Source organism: Mangifera indica, chromosome 20 (assembly GCF_011075055.1).
Source record: "Mangifera indica cultivar Alphonso chromosome 20, CATAS_Mindica_2.1, whole genome shotgun sequence".
Taxonomy (NCBI): Eukaryota; Viridiplantae; Streptophyta; class Magnoliopsida; order Sapindales; family Anacardiaceae; genus Mangifera; species Mangifera indica.
Genome location: NC_058156.1, coordinates 2,458,959 through 2,484,254, shown reverse-complemented (window position 1 = coordinate 2,484,254; position 25,296 = coordinate 2,458,959). Strand labels below are relative to the sequence as shown.

Here is a 25,296-nt window from a genome sequence, read left to right as displayed (position 1 = left end):
GAGTGTTAAATAAAACGTTAGATAATTGTAGGGGGTTTAAAAAATATTTAAAAAATATAAGGGGTATTTTGATGTTAAACATTGTAAGAACGTTTTAAATAAAATGTTAAGAATAGATAAATGCATTTTGATACAAGATAACATACAAAGTTGTTAAATAAAATGTTAATAATTATAAGGGGTTAAATAAAATATTAAAAAAATATTAAAGGTATTTTGATATTAATCATTGCACAACTGTTTTAAATAGATATTGTAGATTTTTTCTTATAAATGATTAATTTTTTCCAAAAATTTGTCATTGTAGGATTGAAAATTAAAATGAATGGTTACGCATCGGTTTGTTACCAAGGATAATAGATTCAAGGTGATAACAACACAATGACATATATTGGAGGGTCTAAACTATTGATTAAAATTCCTTATTGAACAACATTTGAGAGATTTATTCAACTTTTGAAGGAGTTTTGCGATCTTGATCCAATTAAAAATTACCTTCAACTATCAATAAAACCAAGAAAACTTGAGTTCAACTGCCCTGTACAGATCCAAAATGATAAAGATGTCCACAGTCTTATTGATTTGTCTTAATACTTACATAAATGTATTCTTGTTTTTGTTACATGTACCCTAAATGAAGGACAAGAGGAAGAAGAAGATGATGAAGAAGAAATTAGTAGAGTGAGAAAAGAATATGATTTGAAAAACTTGATTGATTTTAGTAATGACCCATTGTACATTGCAAACTTATGGGCTCATTGAGAGAAAGATAGAGTTCCTGACTGGGGTGACTTTGATAGAAATGACATACCTGATATTCCTTTTGAAAAGACATAGCCCAAGTATAAGCCACTTGTTACCGAGGGTATGAACAATTTGCAGCTTGAAGATCCTATTTTGGGTGGTGAAAATTATTCTGGGTCATTTTTTGACAATATCCCCACTGATCCATTTAGGTGACTTCCTGATTTTTCTTTATAACCATCAACATCATCAGGTGGTACAAGATCGATCTAAGAAGAGAATGGTGTAAAGTTTGGTGATATTTTCCACAATAAACAACAATTGAAAGATATTGTGAAGTAATTTGCCCTACTGAAAGGATTTCAATTTTAGGTCAAAAAGTCTGATAAGGGGCGATGGGATATTAAGTGCAAGGCTGAAAATTGTCAGTGGTATATACATGCAACCAAATCCAAAGTTGGTGAAGTGTTTCAAATCAACCAAATGAATTCAACCTAGACATGTTCAGTTGATCAAATAATGCCACATTACAGACAAACTGGGGCTTGAACTTTAGGTCAATTAATGAGATCAAAGTTTCTATTGATTGATCGAATTTATCAGCCTAAAAAAATAATTGTGGACATCACCAATTAGTATAAAATTAACATTTCATATTCACAGGCTTAGTGGATAAGAAATTGGACTTTAAATTCATTGAGGGGTTCATCGGAGAAATCATTTATTCTCTTACTAGATTATTGTTATAATCTACAACGTACTAATTCGAGAACTATTACTTCTATTGAAACGGATGATAACCATCGATTTAAGTATTTTTTCATGGCATTAAGATGTTCCATTTGTGCATTTAGAGAATATCTCTGACCTATTATTTGCATTAACGCTGCTTTCCTTAAAAGTCAATATCTAGGTCATTTATTCCTTGCGATGGGCCTTGATGGTACTAACAAGATATATCCTATTGGTTTTGGTGTTGGTAAAAAAGAAGATCACGACACGTGGTATTGGTTTCTTAGAAATATTAAAGAATGCATCCATGACCTCTCCAAGTTGGCGATAATATCATATCGACATCATGTTATATACTCTACAATGGCTAAAGTCTTTTCAAATATTCACCATGGATGTTGTTGTCATCACCTTCTGTGTAGCATACGGGCTAAGTACAAATGAAACTTAAAGGTAACGTGTTTAAACAAGTATTGAAATTTTATTCTATTTAACATTTTTATACATTTTGATCATAACATTCTCATATTATTTACCACCTTGCAGGTTGCGGGTGCATATTAGAAAGTCACGAAATCATATACAGAAGCAAATTTTGAGGCTATAATGTAATCTCTTGATGTGATAACCCTCAAGCTGGGACTTATCTATGTGAGGTCAGATTTGAGCGTTGAAGTAGAACACACTTTCTGAGTCATCGATACAATATTATGACAACTAATATTGCGGAGTCATTTAACACCCTTATCAAACATGCACAGTGTCTACCTATCACGATGCTCGTCGAGTTCATTCGTGGTACCATACAATAATGGTTTTACGAGAGGAGAAACCATGCAAGTACGTACCCAATTGTTAATAACTATTTATTTGATAATGTATTGCTTCCCTTATGTTTGTTATTAACAAATGTGTTGTTAATATTTTTTCAAATTATAGATGAATGCCCTAACTTTGTCACCCCTTAGATGAAGGAGAAGATTAATCGTTATTTGTCAAAGTCTACACGCTTGGAGATTCAGCCAATTACATCTACTCAGTATCAAATTGTTGGTTTTGGTGGATATGTGGGCATTATGGACTTCAATGAAATGTCTTGTACATACAAAAAGTTTCAGCTTTCACGTATTTTGTGCAAACATGTCATTGTTGTTGCAAGACACATGAGGCTTATAAATGTCAATACATAGGTTCATCAATTCTTCTGCATCGAGTTCTACCGTGTAATATATTAGGAACTTGTCAATCCTTTTAGAAACCAATTAGAATGGTTGCATTCACCAGAAGAAAAAGTTATCCTGCCCCCCAACCCCCTCCCCCCCCCTCCGCCCCCGTTCTCAATAGTCATCATTCTAGTCACCCTTCCAACAGAAATCGACATCCTTCACAAGGAGAAAATGTTACACTCATGATTTACAGTGGTTGTAAGGAACCATGACATGTCTGAACCTAATGTAAAAGCCGAGCTCTGCCCCACAACGTTCATCCAAAAAAGGTAAAGGATCGAGATCTTGACAAATTGTTATTTAGTTTTATTAGTTATATGATTCATGAGTATTGTTCAAATAATATGTAATCGATGTATTTTCATTATTGTTTCAAATGTGTAATTGTATTCACATGAGATATAATAAATTTAGTATGAATAATTTCGTCATTTCATATTTGTTAGACTGAGCATTAATCTTCTAATTATTAGAATTAACTTTTCCTGATTTGATTAATGTATGTTTTACCTGAATTTATAAAAAATAATAAATTATGTCATTGAACCTAAACCATATTAAATAAACAATAATGAATTAACTCTTCCAAGCCATCTTGACATGTCCTACGAAGAATATGTGGGCACTCATCCAATGTTGTGAAACAGTCGAATGGTGATCATCCCGGTGTCGATGTAATATAGCCAAAAAAGAATCCACATGCTGAAATGGTATAAAAACCTTGAATTGAGTTAGTTATCGATGAATATTTAAAACTTTTAACCAAATTATATAGTACACAGAACTTACATTGTCGGTCAGCCACTCACGCAACTTTACCACAATCTGCTAGAAACAATCTTTTGACTTCGACCCGATGAAGTACACATCATGCACGTCGGATGTTGCAGCTTTGGTGTACCACGCAAGGAACGCATTCTTATGCTCTACAGCAGAGCATGGAATGGGTTGAAGTTGTTGTTTCACCTTCCCTTTGATTGGATTTATATAAGCATCGCGAACGAGCGGACCCTTTCGAATGATCCGATCGTGTGTTGTACGAATCAACTGCAAATACATACAACTATTAATTCATTATTTCATCTTACGTATCAATTATGAATTAATCGATTAATATTACCTTATCCATGTATGCTGGAGGAGGTTTAGCTGGAGAATTCTCTATCGTGGTCAAGTCAACCATGCATACCCCCTCGATGGACGGTAAAATTATAATTTTGAAATTATTAGTTATCAGAATATATGAATATTTATATACTAATTATAATGAATATACCTCAAGATGGCTGACATCGGAAACATCCTCTTGTAAGTCCTCCCCCTGTGAACTAATATCAATTGTCCTTTTACTAGAGCTGAGGATATCAATAAGTAACCATAACCACTCATCTTGAAAAGGAAACAAAACATTTTAAAATAAACATAATAACTGAAAAGACAAATTGATCAATGATATTTCACAAAAATAAAAGCGGTCAGGGAAAGTGTTCTTGGAGAACTCTCGATCGATGATGCCTCAATACCGGTACCCTATACGCATGAAAAGAACAAAATGGTAAATGACATTTCATATAAAATATAATAACTACAATAATTTTTATACCTCAGGTGAGGGATCTGAAGCAACAGGAGATCTGACCGAAAGACCTTTATGAGGAAGACCCTATATGAATATAAAATGAATTAATCAATGACAATTAATTAAAAAATAAAGTGCCACCGATAAGTGACATACCTTAGATCGGAGAAGTCATATAACAGAAGGGTCAACCAATACCCCCTCGTAGCAACTACCCTAGAGTAATAGTAATAATAACTTGATTAGTGACATTTTATATAAAACATAATCAAAATATAGTAACAACATTTAACATCAAATATTTCTAAAAAATTAAATATAGACCTTATGTAGCTGATGGGATGGCATTGACCTGTCAATAGGGGAGGTCGTCCTGACACCATCGTGCGTACCCTATACGAAGTTAATATAATTGTCAGAGCAATAGCGAAATACAATTTTTATAAACAATAAATGAGATATGGTTTTACAACCTGATTGATTGGAGTTAAACATGTGCGCATGACGATTTTCTCCAAATGAGTTAGACGATCCTTTAATCGAGTTATCTGAGAGGACATATCATCACATAATTGAGTCATCTGTGAAGACATATCGTCACGAAAATAGGAAATCTCACATAAAATCATAGCCCCAGTATGCCAATACAATATCTACTGAGGAAAGACTAGGTGATACAGATGAGGGACACTCTTTTGTGACAGGATGGGTAGTACGGTCCTCAACCTCAAGAAGGTCTGTGGTCTCGGTCACTAGGCTCTGAACTATAAGAGGATATGAAAGTTGCTCCATAACAGGAAGCTGAGTAAGCTCCTTAAGTATACTAGAAGTCCCGATGGGTATATCTGAATGTTGCATGACAGGAGAAGGCCCATCTCCTATCGGGAGAAGCATCGAAGATGATGAGGAAGAATGAGCATCTGACAAACCGGTGTACTTATAGATGTCCGCTTACCAAGGTAGACCCTCCACAATCGGTGACGAACGAAGTAGGAATGTGACTTCATCATATTCATAAAGACATATAAATCAAAATAATTGTAATATTTAATGAATTAATTCACTGACTGATTAACAATTACATATCGGGTCACTAGTGAAAATAGTCAATATATGACTCCAAGTAGGGATGTCCTGCGTATGCAACCTAAACATCCGTGGAGACGCATGGATATCAATCCTATCAACCCAATCATATAAGGTGTCCAATGTCTCATATATCCAATACTGCAATATAACCAATAATAATTAAAATAAATCAATTCGTATTTTTACTTATTAATATATATAATTAATAAATTTATACTTACCTGAAATGTGAAAGGAAATCCATAGAGGTCATATTTACGTATTTCAGGCATCCGTTCAGAGCAGACTCTGTCACTCGCTTGCGACATTGACTCGTATGTTATCTGTCACACGGTAACACCCTAGGGATAAGAATTAAACCCATCTAGATGATCAACCAACTGTAAGTATTCGACATATATTTTCTTTTGTCGATCATTTTCTAACAACACCATATGAAGATAGTACTGTAAAGCTATCTTGACGGCATCAATGTTGTCATTCCCCTATGGCCTGACAAACAAAACACGCTCTATGTCGTGATACTGCACCTTCGAAAAACTTCGAAAGTATGTATCTCTGATCCTATGTCTGAAAGAGTGGGGAATATACGATGAAATATCGGTGAGTTGGCTAAATGATAGCCTTGTCATCAAGGAAAACTCAAACGGGTTGAATCTCACATCAACCCTGTTAACCCTAAACCATAACTTATCTCTGACAGAGGGTTGATGCAGTTATCGTAGGAGAAATGCATAAACCAACACCCTAAAAAATTTGGTATCAGGTAGACGAAGGAGATGCCCAAAACATATCCTCTCAAACAATCGAAGCTGATCTAAGATCAATGTAGACGTAATCTTGGACAATGCAGTGCATTGTGCACGACATATAACCTCTATTTGGAAGTGTCTAGACTTATCGGAGATTCGTAACTCGTCTTCGACATGTTTCCTTTTACGAGAAGTATCTTGTAAAAAATTTTAAAAATTCGTAAGAGATTCATAAAAAACATATATATAAACAACGATGAAAATCTGAAAATACAGTCAATATATTTAAAAACGATAAAAATAAAAATTGAAATTTGAATTCTATACGTTGAAACACCCTAGAATGTCAACAATAAAAAAATCATTCGAAAATCTGAAAATTACGAGTCGATATATCTTAAAATGATGAAAATCGAAAAAACGAAACTAAAATTTGAATTCTATACGTTAAAATATCCTAGAAGGTCAACAATCAAAAAATCGTTCGAAAATCTAAAAAATACGAGTAGATATATCTTAAAACGGTGCAAATAAAAAAAAGAGAATTGAAATTTGAATTTTATATATTGAAATACCCTAAAATGTCAACAATCAAAAAATCATTCAGAAATTTGAAAAATGTGAGTCGATATATCCTAAAACAGTGATAATCGAAAAAACGGAACTAAAATTTGAATTCTATACGTTAAAATACCCTAGAATGTCAACAATTAAAAAATCATTCAAAAATCTAAAAAATACAAATCGATATATCCTAAAATGGCAAAAATTGAAAAAACGAAATTGAAATTCGAATTCTATATTTTGAAATATTCTAGAATGTCAATAATCGAAAAATTGTTTAGAAATTTGAAAAATACGAGTCGATATATCCTAAAACGGTGAAATTCAAAAAAATAGAATTGAAATTCGAATTCTATACGTTAAAATACCTTAAAATATCAACAACCAAAAAATCGTTTGAAAATCTAAAAAATATGAATTGATATATCCTAAAACGGTGAAATCGAAAAAATAGAACTGAAATTCGAATTTTGTACGTTGAAAACCCTAGAATGTCAACAATTGAAAAATTATTTAGAAATTTGAAAAATACGAGTCGATATATCCTAAAACGACAAAAATAAAAAAAACGGAACTGAAATTCGAATTCTATATATTAAAATACCTTAGAATGTCGATAATCGAAAAATTATTCAAAAATCTAAAAAATACGAATTGATATAGGCCAAATGACTATTTCCCACCTAAGGTTTGATGTTTTCTCAAGTTTCCACCCTTTAACTATGGAAACACCAAACACCCACCCATGGCCGGTTAGATTTAACAAAACCCTAACGGTGGCATGGGTAAAATCATCATTTTCTCTATAATATTAAAAATAAACTTAAATAGAATCTATTTTGCCCCCCTAAACTTTAAAAACTAAAATTTTCCCTCAGCCTAAGTTTTAAAAAATCGCAGTTTCACCCTAGGGTTTCTTTTTGAAATCTCCGGCTCTATTACCGATGGTCTCTCCCTCCAGAAGCATCCTCTCCTTCCGGTGATCTCTTTCCTCCCATTTGGACCCCCCATCGGAGTCGGAGAAGCCGTGGAAGACGAAGAACTTCGTCAGGAAGACGAAGTTCTTCGTCTTCCCAGTCGTCGTCATCTTCATCTTCCAACTGCCATCGGGCTTAATCTTTGTCTTCATCTTCCAACTACGATGAAGAAAACTGTGATCGTCGTCGTCTGGGAAGACGATCGTCTTCCCAAACAACGAAGACGAGATCTCGTCTTCGTCGTCTGGGAAGACGATTTCTCTTCCCACATGACTTATCTCTGCGTCGGATAAGTAGTGCAAGAGTTTAGTATGGCCGTCGGTGGAAGAGAAACCGTCGGGAGGGGAAGACGACCGGTGATGGCGCTGGAGAGATAAACCCTAGGGGGGAAATGTGATATTTTCAAACCTTAGGGGGGAAATGCGATATTTTCAAACTTAGCTTAGGGAAAAAATGTTAGCTTTTAAACTTTTAGGGGGGAAAATGAGATTAAATTTATCACCGTTAGGGTTTTGTTAAATCTAACCGATCATGGGTGGGTGTTTGGTGTTTCCATAGTTAAAGGGTGGAAACTTGAGAAATCATCAAACCTTGGGTGGGAAATAGTCGTTTGGCCATTGATATATCCTAAAACAACGAAAATAGAAAAAACGAAACTGAAATTCGAATTCTATATGTTGAAATACCCTAAAGTGTCAACAATCAAAAAATCGTTCAGAAATATGAAAAAATGAGTCGATATATCATAAAACAACGAAAATCGAAAATATGGAACTGAAATTCGAATTCTATACGTCAAAATACCCTAAAATGTTAACAATCGAAAAATCGTTTAAGAATCTGAAAAATACGAGTCGATATATCCTAAAACGGTGAAATTCGAAAAAATGAAACTGAAATTTAAAAATACGAGTCGATATATCCTATAAACAAAAAAATTGAAATATCGATAAGAAATTTCGTTATTACATCGTAAAATATGTCTTAAAAGGCACAAAAATGAAAAAATCGAATGTCAATTTCAAAAAATATATCTCAAAAAACCCAAAAACGGAAAAAAACGGATATAAAATTTGAAAACTATATGTCGAAAAACCCTAGATGTGAAAAATATCAATTTACCCCCTAAAAAAATTTCTATTATAAGCAGGTTCAATATTTATTCATTTCCTCCTTAGCAATTTTCTGATCTCTTATAGTATCTATAGTGTAAAAAAAGTCAATTTCCCCCTAACCTATGGTTTTTACGGCATCAACCTATGTTTCATGTAAAATTTTCATAAGGCTCCCAGTGGACTACCCCCTACCCCTGGTCCCTAGAAGTTTGAAAAAGCTAACTTTCCCCCCAACCCACGGTTGATCTCTCCTGACAGTGGAAGAATTCATTCGGTCCGTGGGTTTTATTGTTCCCACGGACCGAGTGCCGATTGCTTGTAACCCATTTTCTGATAGAAAAATCGTCGTTTCTGTCTCCAATTTTAACACAAATCAAATCTACAAAGCTTATAACACAAAATCTCTCAAGAAATTCAATGAAAACAACTAAGAATTAAAACATTTTATACATTGTTTAAAATCGAAACCCTAAAATTTCAAACCTTAAAATCTCTCTCAAATCTCAATAATATGAACAATAAGTTGATTCAAACAAGAGTAGAGAAGATGTATTAATCTTCTTTGCCATTTTTTATCGTCGAAAAATATGAAAATCGATGAAAATCTCTTCACCAGTGGGAAAGGAAAAATTTTTTGAATTTGTACAATGAAACCGTGAGAAAAAAATGTGGATTAAATGAAAAATTCTTAGTTTATATATAAGGACAATTTGGTTATTTCAAAAAAAATAGTATTTTTACTTAACCCTAATTGTTTTAAACAATTTTCTTAGACCCCTTAATTTAAGGCATTTTATATAATCTCCCCTAAATTTTATTTCATAAATTTGGACATCATATAAAAACCGTGAATGATAATAAAATTTGGCATGTTCGATACCGCCCGGTCAAATATTCGTATTGCGGTCCCACTGTAAAAGAATTGTACTGATTGATCGTTACATGATTAGCTGGCAAATCATGGACCACTGATTCAAAGCATAAACCAGTGGGCAACCCCATGTTCATCCATCCACTCATCCATAACCACACGTGATCCGTATAACCCAAATGGGTCCATCTGATTTGGATCCTACACATCCGTTCGTACGACTAAGAATTTCCACCCGACAAATCATGTGATGCAAAATCAGCCTCACTTTTCATCACAGGATCGGGTTCGTGAAAGCTCCCTTTCCTGTTCAACATAAACACGCAACTCTTGTGTAATCATTAGTTAATATTATTTATATAAAAAATAAATATAAATAGTAATATATTATTATATAATTTAATTTAATTTTTAATTTAAAATTATTTTATTTTATAATCATATATTATTATTCAATAAAATTATATATATTTATTTGTACACTTAACTTGATCGATAATCATTACCTTTGTGGGTGATTTTTTTTTGGTAAGTGAATTTTGGGTGATAATATTATTAGAGTAAATTGGATAATATTATGTGTAAATATTTTTTTGTATATAATTTAGATAAATAGATAATATATAATTATATAATTAAATTTTACTTTATTTTTAATTTAAAATTATTTAATCGCGTAATAACATATTATCTATTTATTTATATTATATATAAAAAATATATACACCTAATTTTATTTAAAAAAATTACTTTTCTCACTCCATCGTAAAGTTACTTTAAGGTGTCAAATCATACAAAAGAGAATAATCACACCATTACAGTGATTAAAAAAATAAAATTTTTATTTTTATTATTTTTCTTAAAAAAATTATATTAATAACATATAATCATTTGTTTGAAATTTTGTAAAAGGTGTTTATGAATTTTTAATGGTTGTATAAATATGAAAAGTTTAAAATGTTTTAAAAAAATTTTAAATTTTAATATATTCTTCTATAATTGAAAATATTAAGAGCATAATAATATTTTTAATATATATAAGGTAAACATAATAATTTTCAAAATAATAATGGAAAATTTTTTTTCCTTTAAAATTTTTAAAAAATAAAATATACATCCCAAAATACCTATTTATAGCTTAATCCAAAAAGGTTGTCATTATAATCCAAAAAGGTGACAATAATAGGTTGTCGAAGTGGTGATGGGTGAATAAGTGGCATCAGTACTAGGGTTTCTGAACAAATTTAGGGATTGATTTGTAAATTATCAAACTTTTTAAGATTAAATTATCATATTTGTAATATTTGGATCTAATTGGTAAAATAATTATTTTTAATTTTTTAAAAAATTTTCGGGGGTGAAATTTTATTTTCCTAATACACCTCAGTTTTTAAACAGTGTTTTTTTGGGTGGAAAACTTTAGACCAAGCATGTGAAAATGTGATTTACAAGTGTGATTATTTTGGCTGAAGTGGAGGTAGTGCTAGACTCCAATCGAGTTGGTTCAGTTTTGAAAGTTAACTCAATTTGATTCGATTTAGTTTAAATTTTCTTAATTTGAATATTAATCGAGTTTGAGTTAAAGAGGTTTATTTAGTTAACTAGATATATAATTCAATTCAGTTTAAACTTAACACATAATTTTATTCGAATTATATTAAATAATTGTTAAACGATATTATTTTATCAATGAGTTACGAATTCAAATCACAAATCTAAGTCATATATTTAAATCATAAATTTGAATTATAAATATAAATTAAATTTAAACTAAATTATTTTTATTTGAATTAAACTTAAATCATCTTTACTATTAGTTCAATAAATTTAAATTGAATTATTTTTTATTTTAACCGATTTTAAACTAAATTATGTTTTGGGTCCATTAGGTTCCTATCCACCCCTTAAGTGGAGGTTTCTAATAAGGAGCTTTCAAATCTGTATGAAATCTAATGTGTGTGATGTGAAGATGATAAGTGTTGATTCATGTGTAATGCATTGCTTTCAAAACAAAATTTAATTGCCGTAGGGAAATATCGAAGGAAGTACAGTTTTGGAATTTTGTGAAGGAGTCTGATTGGTTACCGAGAAATTTATTTTTTTGTTGCAGAATCGATAAACTAAGGAAGATTCCTGGAAGTGGGACGAAAGGAAAAATAAAATAAAAATAATCTTTGTTGAATATGTGATCCCGACATTTGCACCTCTAACTTACGACAGATTCTTGTTATTTTTTTCTCTATGATGGAATCACTGATTTGACATTATAATCAGCCTATCTTTTCTGCAAGAAAAAGTAGTTCCTGCAAGATGTAACCTTTCCTTCAAGTTGTGTTCTTTTCAGTATCAGATTTATGGACCAGAAATCAGATGAACACAGACACCAGTAAATCCAAAATCTTTTAATACCATTTATGATTACACTTGCTCAAATTGGTTTCTTTGATACATGACATGGCATGATCCTTACAACAAGTAATCGAAAAGTTTACTGTTAGGTTACAAACTGATGAATGATTACGGAAATATGAATATATAGAAATGGGTTTTTCGATAGATCTGAAAATGGAGAAGAAGTTATCATGATTAATTATACTGGAAGTGAGGAAGATGAAGAAAACTATGAATGCAAGTAAGTGACACGTAGATCGATGGGCAAAAGTGGGACCAAGAATACGTGTGTTTTGAGGTGGACCCCAAGTTTTCATAGTCCAAAACGCGGTTTGGAGGGACCCTACACAAACACTTGCTACCAAAAATTGCAGTTGGTGGAGTTGTTTTAGCCAAAAAGGCAACAGGGCAATTAGGCCGATGGGAGTTTCAGTGGGGAAGAAGGATCGCAGACGCAGACAAACTCAAATAATGTGTGGTAAAAGTAAATCGAATTAAAGATTTTTTTTAAAAGGTACGGGTTACAGGAATTTTTCTGTGAGATTTTTGGATTCTTCTCATTCATTATCATTAATTGCTTGCTCCCTTTCTTGCTATATATGGGGGTCGGGAGTGCCGGAATAATAGAGAGGTGTATCTTGCGCCGCATGTTACTCTCTTTGGATATTATTGTTGTTGTTTTTTATCATCGGAGCCAACACCACATAGAGTTTTGTGGGTTGTTTGAAAATGTCCCAGAAGAGGCAACAAGACGATTGCAAGGCTAAGGCAGAAGGGAATAGTCCAGAGGACAAGCGAAGGAAAGTTCTTACTTTCAAGAAGTGAGTGATTTCTTCGTTTGATTGATTGTTTTCTCGTTGTTATAACTCAATTTTGGTTTAAAATTGTGGATGAATGTGGTGAAAAATAGGTGTGATTTAAAGGCACAGTGGAAATCTAATCGAAACTAAACTGGGTTCCTTGTTGATGTGGAATATGTATTAACCATGTAAAATATATGTTGAATTCTTCAAGTGGAAATGGATGAACGCGTAAATGAGATGTGCTTGTTTTTCAAAAAAAGTGGCCAGGAATGTGCTCGTGGAATATTACCTTAGTTGTTAATGTGGTTTGAGTGTTTAGGTTAACTTGTATTATTTGGTTTTTGAAATGGTAAAAGATAGCAGAATCTGACATTTGTGTTGGAAGGCCGTTTCCTGGTCAAATCGATGACTTTGGCTGTGTCATTAGGATTTGACCCTGGGTTATTCTTTTCTGGGAAGGAATAATTTGATTTTTGAATGTAGACAATAGGTATAAAAAGGAAAATCTATACTTATTTCATTATGTAGAAACGCATGATATTTGTATGCTTTTGAAGTTGGAACATGGACTGTTGGTTTGAACATTCTGTTGTTTATTTTACTAATAAATCAACTCTTATGTTTACTTGTTACTGTTTGTTAACTTGATGACTGATGACCAACGATGAATATGATTATGACATTTATTTTTCCCTTTTTATCTAGTTTCACTTTCTTATTTGTTGTTGATTTTGTTTAGGGTGGTTCAGGAGGTTATGAAGATACGGTCTGTTCAGCGTTTACTGGAGCCAGTTTTGGAGCCTCTCATTCGTAGGGTGGTATGCATAGTCCCTTAATCAGTTCTATAAAATTGAGCTCATATAATTTATTAAGTATTTCTTTGTTTTTACAGCTTGTTACTTCTAAAACAATAACACTAGCATTTTGTGCACAAATAATTGCACCAAAGTTTCAAAGAACCATAGTTGGTTGTGAGCTCCCTGTAATTTTGTTGCTAGCACAGTTAATTTTGCAAAGAATTTTTAATAGATTTATGTTTATGTTTTACAGGTGAAAGAGGAAGTTGAGTCAGCTCTAAAGAAACATTTGGTTACTGTCAAATGGTAAGAAATAACTTTGTGGTTTTAATCATATATTTTTGTATTCATTGAAGTAGAAAGGATTAAAAAGCATCAAGGTATAAGCCATAAAGATTTATAAATATGTTTGTATTTCTTATGCATCCTTGTCCAGGAGTAACGGGAAAGAGATACATGCTCTTGAATCAAGAAGCTTTCAACTGAAGTTTGTAAATAATCTTTCTCTTCCTGTGTTTACTGGGGCTCGAATTGAAGGAGATGATTCTGCTATTAAAATAGCTCTTGTTGATACTCTTACTGGGCAAATTGTTTCCTCTGGTCCTGAATCCTCTGCCAAGGTGGAAATTGTTGTTCTGGAAGGTGACTTTGATGGTGATGAGGCTGAAAATTGGACAGTTGAAGAGTTTAAAAACAACATTGTGAGAGAGAGAGAGGGAAAGAAACCCCTTCTAACAGGAGATGCATTTTTTACTCTTAAGGATGGTATTGGTGTGGTGGGTGAGATTTCATTTTCTGATAACTCAAGCTGGACCAGGAGTCGTAGATTTAGACTTGGGGCACGAGTGGTGGATAACTCAGATGGAACTAGAATAAGGGAAGCAAAGACAGAATCCTTCATTGTTAGGGATCACCGAGGGGAACGTAAGTTTTGTACACTTATTGGTCTTAAGAATGTAGCTGATCTACCTTCTCATTTTTTAAGGTCTAATCACTTCCATGTGTTGTTGATGTTGTGATTTTTCCTATTCTGAAGCCTTATAATTTAACTGTATCTAACAGCATCGAATATGGTTATATCTCCTCCAAGAAGAGATTATATATTTTATATATATGCGTACATGTAGTTATATACTAATCAAATCGAAATTCTGAAAATTGGTAAATGAATTTTTTTAATGGCCTTGAGTTGATCGTCTGTGGAATCGAAAATGTTTTATTGTTAACATGGAATGAAGCATATGATATCTATTAAGTTCAGATAAGGTACTGAAACAAAGAGATAAAAGAAATTCCTGCTTACTTTTTTTGCTTTGAGTTGCAGTGTACAAGAAGCACCACCCTCCTAACCTGTTTGATGAAGTTTGGAGATTAGAAAAGATTGGAAAAGATGGAGCTTTCCACAAGCGTTTGACTCGAGAAAGTATATTGACTGTCAAGGATTTCTTGACCTTGCTCATATTAGACCCTCCAAGGCTTCGACATGTAAGATTTTATTGCTATAGATCCTCCAATTTACCTTGATTATACTCTACTACTTATAGTTTGCACATGTATTTAGATATTCATGTTTCAATAATCTTTTTTAATATTTTCGGCCAATGGTCATGTGGTCTGGTGGGCTTTGCTTCTGAAGTGCAAGAAGCCTAAGAGGACCTGGTTTGTTTATAGGCACAAGGATAACTAGGTGCCTGCCCTCTTCGTAAACCAAAGCCTAGATATCTTTGGAAAATTTGATAAATTAGATGTTGTCCGGTGTGTATGAATTCCCTCATGGCAACATCTATATTTACATTCTTATTAACCATGCCAAGGATGTCATGTGCATTGCAAGTGGAATCAAGAGTGGTGGACTAAATGTGACATCCAATAAAAATTGTCTTGTGTATGCCACATACAGTTACCTTTCTATGTACAACTTAATTACCTAATGCTTTAAATGTCATGGGCTGTATTAACTTCGCACTAGTAATAATATTATTTATCTGTTGGTTTTACACAGATTCTTGGAACAGGTATGTCAGCGAAGATGTGGGAAGTCACTGTGGACCATGCTCGGACATGTGTACTTGATAAGAGGACGTTCTTGTATTGCCCGCCTGGTTCTCAACAGAAATCTGGTGTGGTCTTCAATGTCGTGGGACAAGTGATGGGATTACTTTCAGAATGCCAGTATGCCCCCGTTGATAAGCTGTCTGAAACCCAAAAGGCACATTTCTCTGACCACATCAGATTAGTTCCTTTTTTCATTCAGTGAAATTTCTTATTGTTTCTTTCATAAATGATTTCTAATGATCAACTTTGACATCAGGTTGAAGCTCAAAGCTTGGTAATTACTGCATATAAACATTGGGATGAAGTAATCTCTTTTGAGGATGAAGCCTCCCTCATGGGTTCCTCTCTGCAAGTAACTAATGCTGTTTGCACATCAAGCTCACCCATGACTGATATCTCTGATGGGAGCAAGACTTTGGCTTCCCAGAAGATGGGCGGATTTGATTACACACAACTGAATGCCCCTTCTCCTGACATTATGTCATCCATTTATTCAGTTGGTAGTGTGACTGGCTTGGATGATTATGGTTTACACAGTATTGAAAATATGGGGCTCAGATATGACCAGACGATGAGTTATCCTGGTCAAGTCAGCAACTCCCTGATCTGTGATACAGAGTCCATCACTCATTCTTTCTGTGACGAGGATCATCTGCGTTTCTTTGATACTGATCTTCAATCTCAGAGTATCACTTTGGAAACACAGGCTGATCTACAAAGTGCAGTTGATGGCTTCTTAAGACATTCTACCAATGGTAGAACTGCTCAGATTAGATGGACAAAGTTATTTAGTGTGCTGAAATTTTTCTCTGTAAGGAAAGTTGTGGCCAAAAGAACAACTTCTCTTCCTAGATACACTGATGGAATGTGAAATTTGGTTTCATTTTGGTAGCAAGTGTTATACTGAGAGCTGCCCAATTAAGTTTTGTGTGCAGTTGTAGTTGATTCAGCTCATGGTTCATAAAATTTGGTTCTGCTTTCTGAAGATGAAAATAAAGCATTAGATTGTAGATATGTAAATGTACAGAAAGTTATTATTAGGCTTAGATTTCTCACTGTAAACTTTCAGTTGCTTCATTTGAAGCGCCAATGTTCATTTGAGAGCTTCAATGTTTTGGCAGTAGCTGTCATGTTGGTTATCATTTTGTACGACTGCATTTTGGTAAATAAAGGCCAAGTGTTTTATTTCTTGCTTTCAGTAACAAAATCTGTCTCATTAGGAAAGATAGAATTAGTTAATGTATATTGTAATTTCAAGATAGAGTAATATATTATGCAGCAAAATTCCATTAATCATAGTAGTAATCCTCAAACTAAATGGAAAACTCAACTTCTCCATCGATTCCTCTGGATGACTTTGATCATTTTAAGCTTTAGAATCAGCGGTTCTCGAGCCAAAAGCGACCTCTGAAGCCAAAAGCAATGGCATCCTGCAGAAGGCCACATAAACCCTCTTCTTCTGTTTGCAAAACGCCTGGCCTCCAAGGGACTAAAGGCCACTCTAGCCACCGCCCATTGCACTGTCAAGTCAATCTGTGCAACTGCAGTTGGAGTCAAGCCCATCTCTGATAGGTTCGATGAAGGTGGTTTCGAGAAAGCGCCAACCATAGAAGCCTACTTGGAGTCTTTCAGAACAGTCGGCTCAAGAACAGAGGTTATACTCTAGCACCAAAACTCAGACTCACATGTAAACCGTATTTTATATGATTCATAGCTCTGTAGCTAGACAGTTTGGGGTTTATGGAGCCGTAACATTAACTGTTTCGGCTTCTGTTTGCTCTATGAATTGTCAAATAAATCAAAGGCTTGTGACTTTGCTCATGAAGCAAGAATCCGTGCCCTTATTTTGTTGCCTGGCCTGTCTACACTAGAATTCTGACTTTCCAAGTTTTCTTGCACAGCCTGCTAGTAATCCTGCTTATTTGGCAGCAATTTTAGTGAAATTTGCCAGATTGTATGAAAATGACTGGGCATTCTGCAACTCCTTTCAAGATCCGGAAAGTGAGGTAAATGAATTTTATTCATGTTCATTTGAGTGTGAAGATAACAGATTACGTTAAGAATTACGACCATGGGCATGATGATAATTCAAAATAAATGAATTTCTCTTATGGATGGGGATGTTGTAGTGAATTCTGGAATCATCGGTTTGGGAATAGGAGACTAGAAATAGAAACGTGAAAAAAAGAATTTTCGAATTATGAAAATTTTGCGATACACACGTGAATATTTGGGAGAAATTCTCTCCATGTTAGGTTAAGGTGATAGGAGTGTGGATTTGGGGATTGACACACGCCTTTGTGGTGTGGGACACACGATCATGTACTCTACCTCAAAGTTGCACACTTGTGTGCTTAGGTTTTATGTCATGTGGATTCAGTAATGCACTCCTGTGTGTGAAGGATACACAGCCGTATACATTTTGAGAAACTTAGGAATAAAGACGTATGAAGTATATAAAGAGTATATGAGGTTCTAATGTTCGTACAAAGTATGAAAATAACTATTTTACCCCTATAAGAAAGGATTATAAAGGAATAAGACATAAAATCTTAACGAAAGCCGTTGATGATATAAACTATTGTGGGTGTGCCCGACTATATGGATGACAACATGGCCCCGGTTGAAGCGGTTTTAAGTCAAAAACTGGAAACAATATATTATATTAGTTTGAACAACCAAACTATGTGCAGTATAGTTGTGAAAGTAATAGCGCTAGCCTGTGTGACATTGATACCTTTGGATGATTATGCATCGTCGTAGGGTGTCTAAACATCTGGGATGTTGGTGCATGCACTGACGCTAAGCATCTTAACATATGAGATGTATGTGTGATAGTAAGAGAGGCTCAGGGTCTCACTGCTCTTATGATATGATATCCTTAGCCTGATGTCTGGTTGATATGTGTATGGGGTACATTCCATAATTGACATCAGGGATGTCACATACTTTTACCAAACATTTAGGACATCGACATATATCGTTTGGCACTAGTCATCAGGATGACACTATCATTGAGGATAGGGCACTAGGCACTAATATGATCTAGATGAACATTTGGAATATTGAAAAAATATTCGTAATATTATAAGGAAATTAAATAAATGACACACTCACTCATACATATATATGTGTGTGTGTTGGGTGTTGTGGGATCACCTGCATATTGATTGTGTTTTACTCACGTATTCTTTTATGCGTGGTTTTACAAGTAGGATTATGAAATAATAGGACAATTGTAGGAGTGCTAGTGGATCAACTAATGATAAAGTATGAGGGTAGGGGCATATTCATAATTTCTACATGTTGGACATTTTGATGTACTTTGACTTTTTTTTTTTAATCCCTTTATGCATGAATGTTACGATTTGATTTCAAACATCTGCATTTTGTTTTATTGAATAACAAATGCACTTTTGATATTGTGGAGATTTATTAAATATCAGACATGCTTTTATTGCATATTATATATAAGAAATTTTAAATCAACACGTTTCTGCGGATACATATAAGGTATATATCTGAAGAGAAATATTACTATTATTAAGAAAGAAAACAATCTAATACTTAAAACAACCTCGAAGGCGTTCTTACACACCTGTAACTATAGTTCCATCCAAAAGAATTGCTTAAATTCTTCCCATAACCTAAGCAAAAAAACAAAATCCAATTACATTTATGCCTGTAAAATTGATACTTAATCATGCCACTAAGTTTTTAGTATCAGGCTATTTGTAACTCTAGCCTTGATTTTCCTTAAAAGAGTATTCATCTGAAGCTATGTCGACAAACTTTATTGTTCCATACTGCTTGTTCATCTCTCTCAACATATTAACCTGACAACAATATAATAAACATCAACAAATCAAGAACACAAAACAAGCTAAGCCAATAAGACACTAAAATCAAAATAAAATAAAGAGCAATGCTATATGTATCTATTTTTGATACATAATTTGTATATACAGATAATGTGTTATTTTATAAATAGATGTTATTTTATTTTTAATTTAAAATTATCTAATCATATAATGATAAATCATCTGTATATACGAATTATGTATCAAAAATAGATACACGTTGTTTTATTGTAAAATATAAGCTATACACCTCATGCATGCATAGAGTGCAATCTCTATCATAAAAAGATATCTCGTCGTCGCACCATCTTTATTGTCAGCTCAAGAGAAAGAGGACACCAAAAGAGATATCGAAAGCTGAAGTTGAAGAGTGGGAGTAAAACTACTGTTTTAAAAAATCTTGGGGGCAGTTGCAGTTGAAAAATATGGAAACCCTAGGTTTAGGGGTGAAAATGCTACTTTTCAAAATTTGAAAACTTTAAGTAAGAGTGAAATTGTTAGTTTCTATAACTTAGAGAAAAAAATAACAAAATTTATATATTTCTAATATAAATAGTAAAATAACTGTTTTACTCTTATTTTTACTAGAAAAAATTAATAAAAGTTAGGTTATAGGTAAAAGTTTAAGTTTTTCAACTGTTATAAATGTGATTTTGAATTTGAACTAAAATTTAGATGGAAAATAGTCCTTTGCCCTTAAAATTATATAAACTAATTTAAAAATAATTAATTTCCTATAAATAGTTCTATTACATGCAACTTGGTTTTCAAGTAATGCTATATATACTCTTTTTTTTTTTATAATTTGGATGTATAAATTATATGTTATTATATGATAAAATATTATTTTATCTTTAATTTAAAATCATCCAATCATATAATAATATATTATCTATATACTTAAATTATATAAAAAAAAAAAAATTGTATAGTCTGTTTTGTCACTTGGCTTTCACCATAAACGAATAAATAATTGGCATTAAAAATATATTAAAAATAAGGGGGCATTCTTTGAAAACTCCATTATTTACTTGGGTAGCCGACTGCGACTGTGATTGAAGAAAATTTGTTCTATTATTCGAAACTTGAGTTCTTCTTGTTCTGTGTGAATCAGTTCGTGTTGTGATTATGGCGTTCTTGCTTCACAAGAGTTCAATAGCTGCTCACTTACGATCTCATTTCCAGGTCTATTTATTTATTTATTTCTTTTCTTTTATTTATTTATTTATTTTTATGAATCTTGTTTGATTTATTGTATTTTTCTCAAACTAAGACGCATTTGCACTGAAATAATAATCAGAAGACGGAAGATCCGGTTTCGCTTTCGCGTCGTAGGTTGCATGTCGAACCAGGGGCTCGTGAGAAAGTTGTGAGAAACCCTTCGCTTTTTTTTATTTTCATCAGTTTTATTTTTGTACTCTTTCTGTTGCTGTTTTGTTGTTTGCTTTATGACGATCAGGGTGGTATTAGTTGGTGGAACTTAGGTGAATAATGGAGAGATTCTTATATATTAGAAAGTTGAGATTTTGCTTTAGCTTTCATGTTTGGATCCTGTTTCAGAGTCCCAAAAGGGATAGTAGATGTTTATGCTTTTGCTTTTATATGTAATTGGATTATTTTGAAGTTCTGCAGATGGGTATTGCAGTTTCACGCTAATGTGTTTGTACTAGGTTTATTGTATGTCATTTAATATTGAGCTGGATACCTTGCAGCTACTGGCTGAGGACCCAATTCTTAAGAAATTCAAGTCAAATAAAGGTGGTGTGCAGCGGTTGAAAAGACTTGGAGATGTTCTCACCATTGTTGTTGTAGCAGGTATGCTTGTTGTTTGCAGTATACTTTGGATGAAATGGTCTATAAACTTAATTTAGTAAGATAGCTTGGATGGTTGCACAATTGGGTAAACATCTCTGTAATGCACTTCATAATGATTTTAGATATGCATATAGTGTTTAACAATTTGTTTTGATTTTGGGAATATGGTTGACATGAGGCCTCTATGCTGTGGAAGCAATGAAAATTATGTGGAAATAAACAATATTCAGATGTTGAGTAGTAAAACACATTTTAGATTTATTTTTTAATCTAAAAAATAAATCCAAAAGACTTTGATTGTGGATGTAATCCTTCAGTTTTGATTTCACCTGACATTGCTATGCTTGGGTAGTTTAATACTAGGCACTAGATTCTTTTCTACTTTGTGTAGGTCAATGACATTTGCATATCCGGACTACTAATCCACTGACTTTGCAATTATTATAAACGGTTTATCATTAAATGTCTACATTATGATGGATACCTCTGAGTATATGTTGCCTAATGTACTGAAATGCTGATAAAGCCTCTTGAAGTCCATCTTACTAACCTTGATGAAGAGGGGAAAGTTCGGCAGTTTTCACGCTCTCATATCTTCTTGGCGTTATAACATTTGTCTATATAGAGCTTTTCACCATTTTTCAACGGTTCTTGGTCACTGTCTTCATATTCTCTGTAGCAAAGTATCTTGCCTTAAAATTTGCAATGTTGTTTAAACTAATTCTCTAGTAGGTTCATTTTATGTCTCAGGGGCCTTCATCATTCAAATTAAACTTTAAGTCACAATTAAATTCCTTTATTTTATTTTCCTAACTAAGGAGGTAGCCATAAAATCTACCAAGTTATTGATTTTGGGATTTTCTTGCAGCACAGGAGATTCTAATTTTGTTGTGGTTGGAAAAATAGATTCTCAACTACAGTTTATAAACAGATGACACTGCAGCCTAAGTTGGCTTAAGACAGAAAATTTTCCAGTTCCTCAAGTTGACTGAAGACAGAAAATTTCCAGTTAACTTTAATTCACATGCATGTGTGCATCCATATACCATGTGACAGATTTCCCGTCTTGAATTTACCCATATTTTATTCAAACTAGACCCTGCTGTAATACCCATGTCATTTTGCTCCTGGGCAACAAAATGCTTCTTAGTGTTTCAGTTGCTTTTTGAATCTTTTGACTGAAAAAATATTGAGAAATTGAAATTTTTACCCTCATTGTAATCCGTGTATACATAAATACCATTCATTATAAAGCTTAAACAAATATACCACAACAGTAATCTACTTTCCCAAAATACCCCTCATTCAACATTTATGCAAAAATTCTCTCTTTTTCTCTCTTTTTCCTCATCTTTCAAATGATAAAAGAATCATGTAGAAAATAGAATAAGTGCTTCAAAAACAAAAGAAGAAAGGAAAAAACTGAAAAAGGAAATAGATTTCAAATTAAGAATTCTTTACTGAAAAAAAAAAGTTAAAAAGGTTGGCAGAAAAAAAAACTGGATGGCGGACCTATGAAACCTTATTCTGTAGATTTCAGATTTCAGAATAAGATTGACATTTAATTAAAAAAAACTGAAAAAAAAAAATTAAAAACTTTTTTAATTTTTGAGGGTTGATGCTAAAGTTTGGCGTCAACATCAACCCATAATATATTAAAACAGGTAAAAGGTTGGCGTTATGTCAACCTATAATATATTAAAACAGGGGAAGGGTTGGCATGACGCCAACCCTTTATAATATAATATAATATAATTATATTATATTATAAAGGGTTGGCGTCACGCCAACCCTTCGCCTGTTTTAATATATGTCACGCCAACCCTTCGCCTGTTTTAATATATGTTACGCCAACCCTTTGCCTGACGCCAACCCTTATAATTATATTATATTATAAAGGGTTAGTATTACGTCAACCCATAATATATTAAAACAGGCGAAGGGTTGGTGTGCTGTCAACCCTTTATAATATAATTATATTATATAATATATTTTATATTATATATAAAATTATATTATATTATATTTATAATTATAATATATTAATTATATATAATATAATTAATATATTATATTATATTATAATTAAAATATAATATAATAAAAAGGGTTGGCTTCAACGCCAACCTTTTTAACTTTTTTTTTCAGTAAGGAATTCTTAATCTAAAATTTATTTTCTTTTCTAGTTTTTTCCTTTCTTCTTTTATTTTTGAAGCATTTATTCTATTTTCTACATGATTCTTTTATCACTTGAAAGATCAGAAAGAAGAGAGAAAAAGTTGCAAAGAAAAAGAGAGAATCTCTATATAAATGTAGAATGAGGGGTATTTTAAAAAAGTAGATTACTATTATGGTATATTTGTTTAAGCTTTAGAATGAGTGACATTTATGTATACACAGATTACAATGAGGGTAAAAATTTCAATTTCCCAAAAATATTTATAGTTTCTTGGACTTCAGTTGTGATGTTGTGTACCAAGAGCAGCCTGAAAGCAATTATCTTTGTTTAATCAGATGAACTATTGGATCGATATGATTGTTAAATATGAAAAGCTTGTTTTCCTGGAGCATTTGTGAACTGTTTTGTCCCTGTTTCAGGATGTTGCTATGAAATATATGTTAAAGCCGTTATGCGAGAAGAAGCTCGGAAACAGGCAGGGAGTGGCAGCTAAATAGACTGTTTGTCTGGGAGTTGTTTTTAGTTGTTTGGCAATAAATCTTAGACCTTATTTATTTGGCCTAATAGTTAGAATTAGCCGAACAAATAAGTTGTGAAAAGATTGAATGTAAGGCTTGATGTTCTGCTGATTGCATCCTGGTTCTCATCTTTCATGAAAATGACTAGAAATTTCAATTTATATGTTTAGGGGTGTGCATAATTCAATTTAAATTATATAACTGGATCGAACCATTTAAAAATTACGATTTGGTTTGATTTGTTTTTGGTTGATAAAATTTTAAAAAGTAGTTTTCTGTTTGGATTGTGGTTTGCCCGATTTTTAAACCAAATCAAACATTAAATTGAATTTTTTCAAAATGCATAATATAACTGCATTTGATATAATTTTTTAATATGTAATTATGCGTACAATTTGTTTTTTTAATATATTTTGCCATTCTCTTTTTATGTATATTATATATTTATTTTACATATTTATGTTATGTCTTAGAATGTTATAATTTAATTAATTTTATTAAATAATATGTATATATATATATATATATATATATATATATATATATATATATATATATATATATATATATATGAATGGTTTTAATTAATGTAAACCGTATTATAAATCGGATTAAATTATATTTTTTTCATTTAATTTGGATTGATTTAAAAATATTTTAAACTGTTTTTTCCAAGTTGGACCATGTATACCCTTATACATGCTCAACCTTTTTGCATTATGTGTCTTCCCTGAAGATTATCACAAAAATAAAACTACAAGCACTCATTTTGTATACACAAGTATGTATATATTTAAATATGTTATTATATAATTGAGTGATTTTGAATTAAAGATAAAGTAATATCTAATCATATGATGATATACATAAATATATACTTATTTATATATTTAAAATAAATATATCTAGTATTATTTTTATCACAACGGTGCTTTTAATGAGAGGAATATTACATTAATAAACAAATTGTAAAAACTTTATTAATATAATGACTAAATAATTTTAAACTAAAAAATATATATATACTCATAAGTTGTCACTTAATTATAAGTTATCATTTATATTAAAAAAAAAGTTAATAAAATTGGTATAACATTAAAACCTCTAAATAAAATATCTAAGTTTAAGTTTTAATTATCGAAGAAAATAAATAATTTTATATATATATATATATATATATATATATATATATATATATATATAAACAAATTATTCATTTTGTGCTACAT

The 25,296-nt window shown here is 32.2% G+C and overlaps 2 protein-coding genes across 7 annotated transcripts; both read left to right on the top strand.

Annotated features, from left to right (window-relative positions):
- The first annotated feature begins 12,393 nt into the window (after positions 1–12,393).
- Positions 12,394–16,893, top strand: LOC123204532 (calmodulin-binding protein 60 A-like). Of its 2 annotated transcripts, XM_044621246.1 has the most exons (8): positions 12,394–12,554; positions 12,668–12,861; positions 13,583–13,661; positions 13,894–13,946; positions 14,077–14,564; positions 14,965–15,125; positions 15,643–15,849; positions 15,952–16,893. In XM_044621246.1, exons 2-8 carry the CDS (start codon positions 12,770–12,772, stop codon positions 16,564–16,566), a joined length of 1,695 nt encoding a protein of 564 aa, XP_044477181.1. In that variant the 5' UTR covers positions 12,394–12,554; positions 12,668–12,769; the 3' UTR covers positions 16,567–16,893. The 2 variants fall into 2 exon arrangements, with proteins under 2 accessions (XP_044477181.1, XP_044477182.1); XM_044621247.1 differs by lacking the exon at positions 12,394–12,554 and having other exon boundaries at positions 12,567–12,861; positions 13,593–13,661.
- Positions 16,894–20,552: 3,659 nt separating this feature from the next.
- Positions 20,553–24,228, top strand: LOC123204095 (succinate dehydrogenase subunit 7B, mitochondrial). 5 transcript variants are annotated; one of them, XM_044620650.1, is made up of 4 exons: positions 20,553–20,740; positions 20,859–20,921; positions 21,268–21,370; positions 23,969–24,228. In XM_044620650.1, the coding sequence occupies exons 1-4, from the start codon at positions 20,684–20,686 to the stop codon at positions 24,040–24,042; spliced, it is 297 nt and encodes a 98-aa protein (XP_044476585.1). In that variant the 5' UTR covers positions 20,553–20,683; the 3' UTR covers positions 24,043–24,228. The 5 variants fall into 5 exon arrangements, with proteins under 5 accessions (XP_044476585.1, XP_044476583.1, XP_044476584.1 ...); XM_044620648.1 differs by having other exon boundaries at positions 20,557–20,740; positions 20,859–20,924; XM_044620649.1 differs by having other exon boundaries at positions 20,557–20,740; positions 20,856–20,921.
- Positions 24,229–25,296: the final 1,068 nt, after the last annotated feature.

Excerpts from the sequence above, each read along its gene's own strand:
- LOC123204532 (XM_044621246.1), top strand. The coding sequence starts at position 12,770 with ATGTCCCAGAAGAGGCAACAAGACGATTGCAAGGCTAAGGCAGAAGGG. Across the intron at positions 12,862-13,582 it reads AAAGTTCTTACTTTCAAGAA|GGTGGTTCAGGAGGTTATGA; the intron begins GTGAGTGATTTC and ends GATTTTGTTTAG. Across the intron at positions 15,126-15,642 it reads ACCCTCCAAGGCTTCGACAT|ATTCTTGGAACAGGTATGTC; the intron begins GTAAGATTTTAT and ends GGTTTTACACAG.
- LOC123204095 (XM_044620647.1), top strand. The coding sequence starts at position 20,684 with ATGGCGTTCTTGCTTCACAAGAGTTCAATAGCTGCTCACTTACGATCT. Across the intron at positions 20,741-20,855 it reads ACTTACGATCTCATTTCCAG|AAGACGGAAGATCCGGTTTC; the intron begins GTCTATTTATTT and ends AATAATAATCAG. Across the intron at positions 21,371-23,968 it reads CACCATTGTTGTTGTAGCAG|GATGTTGCTATGAAATATAT; the intron begins GTATGCTTGTTG and ends TCCCTGTTTCAG.